The sequence below is a fragment of the Solanum tuberosum genome, unplaced genomic scaffold, assembly GCF_000226075.1.
Source record: "Solanum tuberosum cultivar DM 1-3 516 R44 unplaced genomic scaffold, SolTub_3.0 scf00331, whole genome shotgun sequence".
Lineage (NCBI taxonomy): Eukaryota > Viridiplantae > Streptophyta > Magnoliopsida > Solanales > Solanaceae > Solanum > Solanum tuberosum.
The window spans coordinates 385,106-399,320 of NW_006239253.1; the positions used below are offsets into that span (position 1 = coordinate 385,106).

The window sequence follows — 14,215 nt, forward strand, 5'->3', positions numbered from 1 at the left end:
GGCTCCAAATATGGAATTCAAAGGGATCAAATGACTTAGAAACAAAGAGATTGGAAGGTAATAAAGTATAATTTCATCACACATTAACAGTGTTTTTACATAAAAGCTTTTGTTTTAGTACTTCAAATTGTATAAACAAGCCTATAACATACACAGAGTTTTGGACACACCACATAAATTATGAACATGTACACCAGTTAATGATTTCTATACTTAAGCAGTTGGATAAGAAGCTTCCATAGCAATTCCACAGAGTCCTTCCTCAGTATCAACATTTCTTTGCATTCTAATGTAACCATTCTCACCCCAACTCGTTCCCCACGAGTTTTTCACTAACCAATACTTCGTCCCATCGCTAGCTTCACCATATCCAACTGCTGTAACACCGTGATCTAACTCAGTTCCACATTCTCCAGTAAAAACACCACTTGAATAGAACTGAAAATCTGACCCACTAGCATCAATCGCGACAGATACAGGTTGGTTAGCTACAGCTTTAAGTAGAGCAGACTCGCTGTTAGCTGGAACATCTTCGTAACTTGTAATCTTTGCAGCATGGCTTGATTCCTTGCCGGTTTTGCAAGTTCCATCTGTTCCCTCGTATGGGTAATTGGATTCAGTAGTAAGCCCATGGTTCTTGATGATAAACTTAAATGCATCATCCATGAGACCTCCTTCACATCCCATATCGGAACTCGTGTCACAGTCCACGAGTTCCTGCTCGGATAAAGAAATCAATTTACCAGTTTTGATCTTGTTGATTCCTTCTGTAGCAGCAACAGCAGAAAAGGCCCAGCAACATCCTACAATATTAAAGTAAGGTCGATTAGTTTTTAGTATTGCAGATTCACTACTAAAAAACACTATTTCCACACTGAAAAATGTTTAGTGGCTATTCCCGCAGATATTTTGATCGAATAAGATAGTAATATTTTTATACGAAAAAATTAGGAAGTTTGCCACTATCTCAGCTGTGAGAATCTGTTTCCCACCTGGTTCGATGGGAAATGAGTGGAAAATTATGTTCTATAACACAAGTTTCCCTTTGCTTTGCGATGGGAAAAACATTTGTTTCTAGCAGTGATTCATATTTAAAAGGCGGTTATATAACCTTGAGTTATTGGTTTAACTTACCACACTGCCCTTGATTCTTAATTCCAGTAACAGCACCCTTCAATCTCCAATCCATGGTAGCTGGAGCAGTTACATTTTCGTATTTGAATGATGTGATTTCAGGGGATTTCTTTTGAGAAGGCATTTTATACCCGTTACGAGTGGCTCTGAATTCCTCATTTGTCAAATCAGCAAATTCGTTGATGTCCAATTTGTAAGGCTTGATTCCAGCCTTGTTGACGGAATTAATGTACTTAGTATTGTCCTTGAATATGTTGAATCTTTTTGCCTTCTCTACATCATCTTTGTACACTCGCCCAAAGTGTGTCATCCACTGCTCGTGTTTCTGGACCATTGATGTTTCATACAAGCCGCGAGATGTGGCTTGAGAAGCCTGCATTCCCAACACTAGAAGAGCTACAAAAGCAAGCTTCCAATTAAATGTGATGGCCATTTTTTGCTACTCGTACCTTTGTAGTGAACTAATATGTGTGTGTTTGAATGTTGATGAAAAATTTAGAGGAAGCAAGGAATTTATATAGTAGTCGTTAATGTTAACATTTTCTCATGGTAATTGAGTTCCCTGGAATGCCCGGTATGCTATCTGTGATTGTGACAGCGAAGATGGACCCCGGAAATACTAATAAGCCTCTCATTTGTAGCTTTGTGATATGTTTTCTTCCCATAATCTTAGCAATGGAGTGCATGACCATAATGTTGTCCTACTTGCAAATTACAATCGCTTCTTTATTGTCAATTAGCGTGACATGGACCATGAAAAAGGATATTATTATACTGAATGAAAGTCGAAGGTTAAATAATAAAGGGGAAGAGAACAAATCAATCTCAGCAATGAAGGAATGTTGAATGCAATATGAAACCATATTGAATGAAGCGGTTCTCATCACTTTCTTTTGTAAAATTCCTAGTGTTCGAGTGAGAGAACATGTAGGGAATCCAAATAATTGGTAGTGAACGAGTAGAAAATCATCATTATAGTCGTTGGTGTGACCGTGCTTAAAACGATACTCATTTGATCATGTGAAAATCACTCGTTGATTATAACAGAGAGAAATAAGTGTATAGCAGTGGAAAACTGTTGTGTGTCAAGGAGACTAGACGTAGGCCACTAGTTTGGGTCGAACCAGGATAAATCCTTGTGTCTTTTTCTACATTACTATCTTGATTTATTTAGTCTGTTAAATACAACTTCTTGTAATTAATTCATGAATACCAAAAGAGGGACTTAAGCCAAAGAGTCCTGATAAATAATGATACAGACAAGATTCGGCATTTTTGAACCAGAAATGCTTTTCTCTTCATTCATAGTTCAATATTCTGGTGTCCTAGGCCTAGAGGAACCACACCAAAAATAGTGGTATTTGCTAGCAACAACATAATGGAGGCAGTCACTCGATATAGATCTAATTCAAATCCCTTAGCACTTATGGGTACATAAGAAATGTATTGAATCGACTCTTTTAAATGAATAGATCCGACCACAACTTCAAATATGGGATTCAAAAGGATCAAATGACTTAATTATTCCCTTGCTAGGACTCATCTAGTTGAAGTAAGATAGATGTTCGTATTGATGTACACCTATTCAACCTCCTCTGGTAAATTTATGAATTGGCTGTTACCAATTAGTTTGTAAGACTCTGAGCTGTTACTTCTGTCATAAGTTTATTAGTCGAAAACACAACGTAAGAACGATAGTCAGTAGGCTAAGTGAGTACTAAATTCAATAAGTTGTTTGGCTGGTGCAGTGAATATCAAAAACAGGAAGAAACCATCTGAGATTGTCGAGTATAAACAAAGAGATTGGAAGGTAATAAAGTATAATTTCATCATATTAACAGTGTTTTTACATTCAAGCTTTTGTTTTAATAGTTCAAATTGTATAAACAAACCTATAACATACACAGAGTTCTGGACACACCATTTAAATTATGAACATGCAGACCAGTTCATAATTTCTATACTTAAGCAGTTGGATAAGAAGCTTCCATAGCAATTCCGCAGAGTCCTTCCTCAGTATCGACATTTCTTTGCATTCTAATGTAACCATTCTCGCCCCAACTCGTTCCCCACGAGTTCTTCACTAGCCAATACTTCGTCCCATCGCTAGCTTCGCCATACCCAACTGCTGTAACACCGTGATCTAACTCAGTTCCACATTCTCCGGTAAAAACACCACTTGAGTAGAACTGAAAATCTGATCCACTAGCATCAATCGCGACAGATACAGGTTGGTTAGCTACAGCTTTTAGTAGAGCAGACTCACTGTTAGCTGGAACATCTTCGTAACTAGTAATCTTTGCAGCATGGTTAGATTCCTTGCCGGTTTTGCAAGTGTTATCCGTTCCCTCGTATGGGTAATTGGATTCAGTAGTAAGCCCATGGTTCTTGATGATAAACTTAAATGCATCATCCATGAGACCTCCTTCACATCCCATATCAGAACTTGTGTCACAGTCCACGAGTTCCTGCTCGGATAAAGAAATCAATTTACCAGTTTTGATCTTGTTGATTCCTTCTGTAGCAGCAACAGCAGAAAATGCCCAGCAACATCCTACAATATTATAATACAGTCGATTAGTTTTTAGTTATATTGCAGATTCACTACTAAAAATCACTATTTTCAAACTGAAATTTCCTACTGAAAAATGTTTAGTGACTATTCCCACAGATATTTTGATTGAATCCATGAGAGAAGAAACAATAGTATGTTTTCATACGGAAAAATTAGGAAGTTTCCCACTATCTCAATGAAAATCTGTTCCCCACCTAATTCGATGGGAAATGACTGGGAAAATCATGTTCTATATCACAAATTTCCCACTGATTCGTGATAGGAAAAACCTTTGTTTCTAGTAGTGATTTATATTTAAAAGGTGGTTATATAACCATGAGTTATTGGTTTAACTTACCACACTGCCCTTGATTCTTAATTCCAGTAACAGCACCTTTCAATCTCCAATCCATAGTAGCTGGAGCAGTGACGTTTTCGTATTTGAATGATGTGATCTCAGGGTATTTCTTTTGAGAAGGCATTCTATACCCATTGTGAGTGGCTCTAAATTCCTCATTCGTCAAATCAGAAAATTCATTGACGTCCAACTTGTAAGGCTTGATTCCAGCCATGTTGACGGAATCAATGTACTCAGTGTTGTCCTTGAAAATTTTGAATCTTTTTGCCTTCTCTACATCATCTTTGTACACACGCCCAAAGCGAGCCATCCACTGCTCGTGTTTCTTGACAATTGATGTTTCATACAAGCCGCGAGATGTGGCTTGAGAAGCCTGCATTCCCAACACTAGAAGAGCTACAAAAGCAAGCTTCCAATTAAATGTCATGGCCATTTTTCGCTACTCGTACCTTTGTAGTGATACTAATATGTGTGTGTTTGAATGTTGATGAAAAGTTCAAGAAGGAGCAAGGAATTTATATAGGACTTCAGGTGTTGTTAATGTTAACATTTTCTCATGGTAAATTGAGTTCCCTGGAATGCCCGGTATGCTACATGTGATTGTGACAACGAAGATGGACCCCGTACATGCTACTCTGATGTCCTCCAATGATATATACTAATAAGCCTCTCATTTGTAGCTTTCTGATATTTTTTCTTCCCATAATCTTAGCAGTGGAGTACATGACCATAATGTTGTCCTGATTGCAAATTACAATCGATTCTTTATTACTATACTGAAGGAAAGTTGAAGGCTAAATAATAAAAGGGAATAAAGCAAATCAATCCCAATGAAGGGATGTTGACTGCAATAGGAAACCATGTTGTGTTAAGAGGTTACAATACCCTCACCACTTTCTTTTGAAAAATTCCTAGTGTTCGAGTGATAGAACATGCAGGCAATCTGAACCGTTGGTAGTGGACGAGTAGAAAATCATAATTATAGTAGTTTGTGTGACTGTGCTTAAAACCATACTCACTTGATCATGTTAAAATCAATCGTTGATTATAAATGAGGGAAATAAGTGTATAACAGTGAAAATCCCTCCCATGTCAAGGAAGACTAGACGACGTAGGCCACTAGTTTGGGTCGAACCAGGATAAATCCTTGTGTCTTTATCTACATTACTATCTTGTTTTATAGTCTATAAAATACGACTTCTTGCTATTAATTCATGAATACTAAAGAAGGAACTTGTAAAGATATAACACTTGGGCCTAACTCAACCTTAAAAGCTAGCTCATGAGGGGAGGTTTGTCCAAGGCCATATAAGGAGACCAAATTCCTATCCCTCTACCGATGTGTGACATTTTAGCAGAACTTAAGCCAAAGAGTCCTGATAAATGATGATTCAGTCAAGATTCAGCATGTTTGAACCAGGAAATGCTCATTTTCCATTTGGTGTTCTAGGTGTAGAGAACCACACCAAAATAGTGGTATTCGCTAGCAAAACCATAATGGTGGCAGTTACTCGATATAGATTGATCCAAATCTAATTCAAATCCCATAGCACATATGGGTACATAAGAAATGTATTGAATCGACTCTTTTAAATGAATAGATCCGATCACAACTTCAAATATGGAATTCAAAGGGATCACATGACTTAATTATTCCCTCACTAGGACTCATCCGATCGAAGTAAGTAAGATGGTCGGATTGAAGTACACTTATTCACACCCCTGATAAATTTATCAATTAGCTGTTACCAATATGTTTGTTAGACTATGAGCTGATACCTCTGTCATAAGTTTATTAGACAAAAACACAACGTAAGAACGATAGTCAGTAGGCTAAGTGAGTAAATTCAATTAGTTATTTGGTTGATGCAGTGAATATAAAAAACAGGAAGAAACGATTCGAGACTATCGAGTATAAACAAATATATTGGAAGGTAATAAAGTATAATTTCATCACATTGACAGTGGTTTTACATATAAGCTTTTGTTTTAATACTTCAAATTGTATAAACAAACCTATAACATACACAGAGTCCTGGTCCGATCCTTCTGGATGCACCACTTAAATTATGAACATGTAGACAAGACCAGTTCATAATTTCTGTACTTAAGCAGTTGGATAAGAAGCTTCCATTGCAATTCCGCAGAGTCCTTCCTCAGTATCAACATTTCTTTGCATTCTAATGTAACCATTCTCACCTCAACTCGTTCCCCACGAGTTCTTCACTAACCAATACTTCGTCCCATCACTAGCTTCACCATATCCAACTGCTGTAACACCGTGATCTAACTCAGTTCCACATTCTCCAGTAAAAACACCGCTTGAATAGAACTGAAAATCTGATCCACTAGCATCAATCGCGACAGATACAGGTTGGTTAGCTACAGCTTTTAGTAGAGCAGGCTCACTGTTAGCTGGAACATCTTCATAGCTAGTAATCTTTGCAGCATGGCTTGATTCCTTTCCGGTTTTGCAAGTGCTATCCGTTCCCTGGTATGGGTAATTGGATTCAGTAGTAAGCCCATGGTTCTTGATGATAAACTTAAATGCATCATCCATGAGACCTCCTTCACATCCCATATCCGAACTCGTGTCACAGTCCACGAGTTCCTGCTCGGATAAAGAAATCAACTTACCAGTTTTGATCTTGTTGATTCCTTCTGTGGCAGCAACAGCAGAAAATGCCCAGCAACATCCTAAATAATATAATAAGGTCAATTAGTTTTTAGTATATTGCAGATTCCTACTGAAAAATGTTTAGTGACTATTCCCACAGATATTTTGATTGAATCCATGAGAGAAGAAAAAATAGTATGTTTTCATACGGAAAAATTAGGAAGTTTCCCACTATCTCAGTGAGAATCTGTTTCCCACCTGATTCGATGGGAAATGACCGGGAAAATCATGTTGTATAGTACAAATTTCCCACTGATTCGTGATAGGAAAAAGCTTTGTTTCTAGTAGTGATTCATATTTAAAAGGCAGTTATATAACCATGAGTTAACTTACCACACTGCCCTTGATTCTTAATTCCAGTAACAGCACCCTTCATTCTCCAATCCATAGTAGCTGGAGCAGTTACATTTTCGTATTTGAATGATGTGATTTCAGGGGATTTCTTTTGAGAAGTCATTCTATACCCATTACGAGTGGCTCTGAATTCCTCATTCGTCAAATCAGCAAATTCATTGATGTCCAACTTGTAAGGCTTGATGCCAGCCATCTTGACAGAATCAATGTACTCAGTGTTATCCGTGAATATTTTGAATCTTTTTGCCTTCTCTTCATCATCTTTGTACACACGCCCAAAGCGTACCATCCACTGCTCGTGTTTCTTGACAATTGAGGCTTCATACAAATCGCGAGATGTGGCTTGAGAAGCCTGCATAACCAATACTAGTAGAGCTGCAAAAGCAAACTTCCAATTGAATGTCAAGGCCATTTTTTTTATACCTGAATGTTTCTAGTGATACTAATGTTTTAGTGTTTGAATGTTGGTGAGGAATGTTAGAGGGAGCAAGCTATTATTTATACTAGTGAAGATGTTTTATTTAACATTGAATTATGTTGATTCCGTAAACGTTGCTCTGTTGTTCTCAAATAATACACATCTAATAAGCCTCTCATTTGTAACTTTCTGATATGTGTTCTTCCCAAAATCACAATAGCTTCTCTTTTGGCCCTTAATGTAACATGGAAAACAACAAAAAAAAAGTAGTTAACCATAGCATTTTTCAACATAAGCTTAGGGAAAGAAAAGCATTTTCACAAGGATGGCAAGTGGATGGGGGCAGCGAGGGTACGAGTTTTGTCTTTAGCCCGCAGAATTTCAACTTGCCCGCAAGAAATGAAGCATTTTATATTGGCCCAATACATAAACATGCTCTTTAACTTGATCTCAGTTGATATCTATGTCTTCTTACTTTGGGTGTGAGACTAGTAGACACTTAAACTTTACAAAATGGAACAAATATACACATGCATCCTACAGGGTAATTTGTGTCTTACGTGGCATAGACGTAAGACGCGTGTGTCTATTTATTTAATTTTATATAAATTTAAGTATCTACTTGTGCACGCCCAAAGTCGAATTGAGAATCAGGAGTCATATCTAGGATTAGTACTTGGAATCAATAACCAAAACTTAAGTTAGTATGGAAACTTGAGGTGTGAGGTTCAATGTAATTTTGAAAAATGTTTTCCTTACTTTTTTAAGGTCAGTCATTTTCCTTAAATTTGAGGAAAATAAGTTAATTTGGAAAATATTTACACTAATCAAACATGAGAAAATTGGAAAATATTTTCCTTCGTATCAAAAACACCCTAAGAAAAGAGGTAATCTTTTGTTATTCTTGGCTCTTGGAAGTCTCCCTTCACATTCTTACAGGGGATGAAATGAAGGGAAATACAAATTGCTTCAGAAATCCACATGTTCTTGGGAACAAATAATGCACCATGAAATCATATACAACACAGCATGAAGGGTGAAAGATACAACAACAAACAAGGAACTTTTTTCTTGTACAAGTACAAAAACAAAATAAGGCACAGTTACAGTCTAGGGAATACTATTAGCACATCAGCCTCTAGACGAGACGAGTGTATAGCACGCACGCCTTTGCCACAGCAGAGTAGGATATGATTCTTATGACAACAAAAGCTCATCCAGTAGCAAATATTTACAAGGCTCAATATCTTGCACAGCCAGAATCAGTACTGGTTCTTCACAATGAGAAATAGCCATTGCAAGAATAATCTGGTTGCATGTTAAAGAACAGAGGTGACCTTCAGATGATTAAAAGGAAGCATCAACAAAAAAATATATATATACACACACTCGTCTGAGATCGAGGAGGACAATCATAATACCAGTCGCTCTACTCACCTAATCAAAATCCATGTATGCTCCAGCAGCAAAAACGTATAAGCCCACGCTGCTGCATTGGTAAAAACTGTGAAGCTACATTCTATCAATAGGTTCGGTATGGCCCTGCACCGCCAAACGCTCTGATACATCAGCTAACGATTTGAGGTTACACCGGATGAGGGCCTCCACAAAGAAGCATGTTTCGTCCTTAGTATTCCCATCTGGTATGTCTACTACAAATGACTCGATTACAATTGTTCCAGGTCTCCCGTCAATGACCTCGGGATGAACAGTGATAATTGATGAGTAGTTCTGCCATGTTTTCAAAGAAAACGAGAAATCACTTGCTAACGAGTTCAGTTTATAAATATTGAGTAATACTTGTGCTTTCCAACAGAAAATGATGCAAAAACATACTACCATAATTTTACTACACAGCGTGGAAGAAAAGCTGGCTCACATTATGTAAATGGAAGCACAATATTTTCATGATGAGTTATATGTATTTGGTAAAGAAACAGAAAAAGACAAGAAAGAAACGGAGTTCATAGAGAGCTTAATAAATTGAGTTTAGATAACGCAAGGTAGGTTCCTTGGACTTGAAATGAGCAAGCATAGGGGATTTATTTATCGATTCTTACAATTCATACTCTAAGCAGGTCCTTTTACTTTTGCATCATTTGATTAATCAGATGTTTGGATAACATACTTAATAAGAGAAGGGGTAGAGAGGAGCTGCACAATCTTGTTTTGGAAAAATGGTCCTAACCATCCCATGCCACATTTTCGCTGATATGAAACAACAGAAACCCCTCTTTTCATGGAGGAAAAGCTATCCTTGCATTCACGTCTTAGTTCTCCATTTTTTAGCCAAAAAGCAACCATGGAACAGTTCAATATGCTACCCATCTGAGCAATCAGTCCAACAACTACAACTGTTACTACCTTAATCCAAAACTAGTTGTTGATGGCTTTAAGAATTTTCAACATTCATTCCACTCCATCTGGAACTTCTTTCTTTCTGGAAGTAAAATAACTTGAAATAACTCCATCTAGAGCTGCTTCATTCAAATACTCAATAAATGTGTATTTTAAGAAAAAATTAGAGGTCTATAAAAGATTCTCTACATTGTCTAGTGGTACACAAAGGAACTAAACAAATCAAAAGACTCCTGACGAACACCAAACCTAATGAGTGTACATGCACATGATAAGAGTCATAAGACCATGGAAAGAAAAGGAGTATACACAAAGCTCAATAAACTTTTATTTTTCACACGGTAAGGTAAATTTCATTATAAATTGTACCAAGGCACTGGGAAGTAGAAAAGGCAAAAGATTACAGCATTACATCTTCACCCCCATAAGGAATAAAAAAATCAAAGAAGTATGATCTTCATTGTCAATCCAACTACTATTACACCAGAAGTTCAATAAATTGGAGTTAAGATGATGTGAGGTAGATTATTTGGACTTAGCATTAGTCTCTGCCCTCTCCCAGAGGAAAATTATCTAACCATTCTTACAAATTCATGTTCAGCAGGTCATTTTGTTTTTCATCGTTCCAGTTACCAAATATTAGCATTACACACTCAGAGATGATAGAACTAGAAGTTGTGAAATCTTATACAGGTAAAAGGATCCCTACATCCCATGCTATACCCTCATGGAAGGTCTGCATCGATGACTCTTCAAGAAACGAAACCACAGAAACGTCTCTTGCTATGAGGGAAGGTTGACCAGGCATTCACCTCTCCATTTCCTAATCAAGGAACAGTAAATGAAGAACAGAATATTTGATGAATGGAACAGTTCAACATGCTCACCGTCTGAGCCGCTAAAGTTCCACAACACAAACCATGTGGGATCTAACTTGAAAAATACTACAACTTCCTCTATTCCAGCTTACGTGACACTCTTTTCTCTTTAGTTTGTGTAAAAAGATAGACATCCCATTTTAAATGCTATTGACATGACTTATTTGGAACTGATTTTTTTTATTAAACAGGAGATGAAGAGAAATGTGGAACTCTTACCATCTCCCATTTAATTGTTGCTATCAAGGTCAACTTTAGTACTTTGATATATTTAGTTTATGTGTCAAAAAATTTCATACTGATACAGTCAAACACCATCATGTAAAATGGGATAGGAGGCTCATTATTGCTCAAGAAAAAGTAATAAGAATAGTATGGAACGTCTTATGCAAGCACGTTCCATGTGATATTCAAACACAATTACATAAGTATTAACTGAGTAAGACAATTATGGGGTAATAAAGAAGATGGTTGTACATGACAAGCAGACAAGGTGCGAGTAAAACTCAAGTTACTTCCATCTAAACTTCAGCAGACATTCTTTAGGCTCAAGCTTGAGTTTCTTTATTGAATGGACACTTTATGATCACTATAAAACATCTCAGGTAACTTCTAACTCAAAACTTCATTGTTTGTGCTTTTCCCACCCCTACTTTAAAATCAATCAAGATCTCTCTATCAGGCGCACACACACACATACCGTGAAGGCATTTGAATAAGCAAAGGTGACATAAATGAATGCTGAAAACATGAAGTTTCAAGTTCAAATTCTGTCTGCATACATTTATAAAATAATACTCCCTCCGTCCCATTTTATGTGGCAACATTTGACCAAGCACGAAGTTTAAGAAATAAATGAAGACTTTGAAATGTTTACCAAATTGCCCCTTCAAAAAATAGTCATATTAAAAAGTAGACTCACTTTTCTCTCTCCTCATAAATGTATTGGAGTACTATCTTTAAGATTAAGTGGGACCAACAAGGGTAAAAGAGGAATTGTACCTTTAAATACTTACCATATAAGGAAATGTGACATTCTTTTTGGGACTGACCAAAAAGGAAATGGTGCCACATAAAATGGGACGGAGGGAGTATAACCTTGTGACTCTCACCCCATAATGGATGCTTAACGTATAAGGAGTCTTTGATATTTACCAGCTCTTTCAGAATAGAATGTTAAAATTTACCTCGTATATTGTGATAGTTAGTATTCTGGTTTCAGAAACAGCCTCTCTACCTCCACGAGGTAGGGTAAGGTCTGCATACACTTTAACCTCCTTAGACCCGGCATATAGGATTACACTGGGTATGTTGTTGTTGTTAGTGTTCTAGTTGAAGAAGCCGATCAGGAAAAATAAAATTAGAGGTGAGAAGGAGAAAGAGGATAATCAGCATAGTTGAATGGTGGTAACATCATCTCTAGTTGGAGTAACTGAGAGAAAATAGCAAAGATTCAAGTACGTAAAAATCTTTTACAATGAAAAGCATGTCCCTCACCCAACTACAACAAGAGAAGGAGATATAGTTGTCAGTGTTATTGAAGTATATGCAGATGCAAGAAGGTTAGTGGAAAACATGGTTTCTTACCATTAAATACACACTTGAATTCTATATTCCTTTTTCACTGAATAAACTCAACTTCACTTATTCAATATCATAAGATACAAAAAAACACCTGATGTGACAATTTAGCCAACATATATAATCTATCCAATGCATCAATAGTACCCATGTATTTTCTATGAGAAAATAAAAGATGCATACCTGAAGCCTGTGATCTCCACCAACAATCTTAACGCCAAAGATGTGTTCCTCGTCATCTAGAAGCTCTAACCTCTCCTTGCTGGTGGTAGCTGGAAGACCCGACCTAACATTCACTTCTCTCACACTCCCAATTTCAAGGTCCCCTTGCACAACGCATCTGCTAACGAATGGCTTGTACCTTTGTGGTTGATCAAACCTTCTCACCAATGACCATACCTATGAAACATACCAAACCAGTAAGAGCTCCATAAGAACATATATGTTACAGTCAGTCCCACATCCAATAATTAGCTACACATGAAATCAAAAACATAATCCAATTTGGTTTACCAAGGCCAACTCCAAAGTCAAACCATGCAAACATTCTAGGTAACGAAACAATTAGCACTACCTTACACATCCTTTTTTATAACTGTAGCATATGTGGCAGCTTACACGCACCTCGGCAACTCTATCCACCAAAGCTCAAGACAGATGGAAAGAATCACCTAATATTTTTGTCTCTGCTAGAAATTGAACCTGAAACCCCTGGTGATTCTCAACCCACTTCATTGAAGCAATTAACACTATCTTCCACATAAAAATACGTTCTTTTTCTTCTTTACCTCAAATTTCAAAATAGCAGCAAAATCATAAATTACACAATTCGACCAATTTTTTTTACAAAAAAAAAAGATAAAATCCCAAATCTTATTTTTCTACAATGTAACCAACCTATATGAAAAATCCTAGAAAGCCTTTGTAACAAGATGACCGCATATAGATCTGAGAAAATATGAAAGATCAAGTACAAAATGGATTAAGCTTACAAGATTAACAGGAGCTCTGATGCGTTTAACAAGTGAAGAACTACACTGATTGTCGTTGAGCACATGCCTATGGTGTCTCCTAATGTACTCATCTTCCATATTATTCATCATCTCCAACCAAAAAATGGAGAAAAGAAATTCAATGGTGGGGTTTTGAGAATAGGCAAAGTGTGAATTAGAAGAGTCCAAAACACATCGCCTATTGGAACTTCCGATGGCTGAATGGTCCAAAATTGCTCCATTTTTTATGAAAAAAATACAGAGCAAGTGGACATTTGGGGGTCCCTTTACTACTCCCACACACAGCACAGTGATAGTGGCGGCTTTAGAATTTTCATTATTTACCAAAATACAGTGACACAGACGGAGACTCTCTCTCTATATATATAAATTTAATCATGTGTAAATCATATTAGGTGCTCGGATGAATCTCACGTGCCCTTTCTAGCTTCGCCTCTACTTCCACTCAATTCATGTTCATCAGACTATTGTTGATTTGAAACACTTCTTATACTACTAATAATAATAACAATGATAAGTTAAATAGTGAGAGGATAGAGTGTAGACAATCATGATCACTAACTCTTTCAGATAAAGAAGTTATTTTCATAAGACTATCGGCTCAAGCAAATCAATATAATTTAATTTTATAAATGAATAGTATATAATAATAAAAAGAATATATAACAAATTATCTCTTAATTTTATGAATAGATAAAAGTGAATACCTATTTTTAATAATGAGAAGTATTGAAAACACAACTAAATTTGGTGTAAACTATTAGTTCATCTCCGAAATATTGATAGTCTTAAAAACACCACTCTACTTGACTAACCATTGTACTTGAGTTAGTCAAGTAGAGCGATGTTTTTAAAACTATCAATAATTTAGAGGATGAAATTAATAATTT

At 36.6% G+C, this 14,215-nt stretch overlaps 4 protein-coding genes across 5 annotated transcripts; all 4 read right to left on the minus strand.

Annotated features, from left to right (window-relative positions):
- Positions 1-213: 213 nt before the first annotated feature.
- LOC102605693 (senescence-specific cysteine protease SAG39-like) lies at positions 214-1,567 on the minus strand. Its single transcript, XM_006360645.1, has 2 exons — positions 1,135-1,567; positions 214-803 (listed from the first exon to the last, which is right to left on the minus strand). The coding sequence occupies exons 1-2, from the start codon at positions 1,565-1,567 to the stop codon at positions 214-216; spliced, it is 1,023 nt and encodes a 340-aa protein (XP_006360707.1).
- A 1,515-nt stretch (positions 1,568-3,082) lies between these two features.
- Positions 3,083-4,479, minus strand: LOC102606027 (senescence-specific cysteine protease SAG39-like). The gene is made up of 2 exons (XM_006360646.2): positions 4,047-4,479; positions 3,083-3,688 (listed from the first exon to the last, which is right to left on the minus strand). Exons 1-2 carry the CDS (start codon positions 4,477-4,479, stop codon positions 3,099-3,101), a joined length of 1,023 nt encoding a protein of 340 aa, XP_006360708.1. The 3' UTR covers positions 3,083-3,098.
- A 1,659-nt stretch (positions 4,480-6,138) lies between these two features.
- Positions 6,139-8,137, minus strand: LOC102606366 (senescence-specific cysteine protease SAG39-like). Its single transcript, XM_015314953.1, has 2 exons — positions 7,057-8,137; positions 6,139-6,743 (listed from the first exon to the last, which is right to left on the minus strand). The coding sequence occupies exons 1-2, from the start codon at positions 7,487-7,489 to the stop codon at positions 6,247-6,249; spliced, it is 930 nt and encodes a 309-aa protein (XP_015170439.1). The 5' UTR covers positions 7,490-8,137; the 3' UTR covers positions 6,139-6,246.
- Positions 8,138-8,371: 234 nt separating this feature from the next.
- LOC102578373 (abscisic acid receptor PYL8-like) lies at positions 8,372-13,553 on the minus strand. Of its 2 annotated transcripts, none has more exons than XM_006360647.2 (4): positions 13,305-13,553; positions 12,496-12,711; positions 8,933-9,226; positions 8,372-8,803 (listed from the first exon to the last, which is right to left on the minus strand). In XM_006360647.2, the coding sequence occupies exons 1-3, from the start codon at positions 13,413-13,415 to the stop codon at positions 9,008-9,010; spliced, it is 546 nt and encodes a 181-aa protein (XP_006360709.1). In that variant the 5' UTR covers positions 13,416-13,553; the 3' UTR covers positions 8,372-8,803; positions 8,933-9,007. The 2 variants fall into 2 exon arrangements, with proteins under 2 accessions (XP_006360709.1, XP_006360710.1); XM_006360648.2 differs by having other exon boundaries at positions 8,372-8,832.
- Between the last annotated feature and the right edge of the window lie 662 nt (positions 13,554-14,215).

What these genes read in the sequence shown, in the direction of transcription:
- LOC102605693 (XM_006360645.1), bottom strand. Translation starts at nt 1,567, where the DNA reads ATGGCCATCACATTTAATTGGAAGCTTGCTTTTGTAGCTCTTCTAGTG. An exon ending in TAAGAATCAAGGGCAGTGTG is followed by an intron (nt 804 to 1,134) that starts GTAAGTTAAACC and finishes TTAATATTGTAG; the next exon opens with GATGTTGCTGGGCCTTTTCT.
- LOC102606366 (XM_015314953.1), bottom strand. Translation starts at nt 7,489, where the DNA reads ATGGCCTTGACATTCAATTGGAAGTTTGCTTTTGCAGCTCTACTAGTA. An exon ending in TAAGAATCAAGGGCAGTGTG is followed by an intron (nt 6,744 to 7,056) that starts GTAAGTTAACTC and finishes TATATTATTTAG; the next exon opens with GATGTTGCTGGGCATTTTCT.
- LOC102606027 (XM_006360646.2), bottom strand. Translation starts at nt 4,479, where the DNA reads ATGGCCATGACATTTAATTGGAAGCTTGCTTTTGTAGCTCTTCTAGTG. An exon ending in TAAGAATCAAGGGCAGTGTG is followed by an intron (nt 3,689 to 4,046) that starts GTAAGTTAAACC and finishes ATAATATTGTAG; the next exon opens with GATGTTGCTGGGCATTTTCT.
- LOC102578373 (XM_006360647.2), bottom strand. Translation starts at nt 13,415, where the DNA reads ATGATGAATAATATGGAAGATGAGTACATTAGGAGACACCATAGGCAT. An exon ending in TCAGAGCTCCTGTTAATCTT is followed by an intron (nt 12,712 to 13,304) that starts GTAAGCTTAATC and finishes TATGTTTCATAG; the next exon opens with GTATGGTCATTGGTGAGAAG. An exon ending in GTGGAGATCACAGGCTTCAG is followed by an intron (nt 9,227 to 12,495) that starts GTATGCATCTTT and finishes AAAACATGGCAG; the next exon opens with AACTACTCATCAATTATCAC.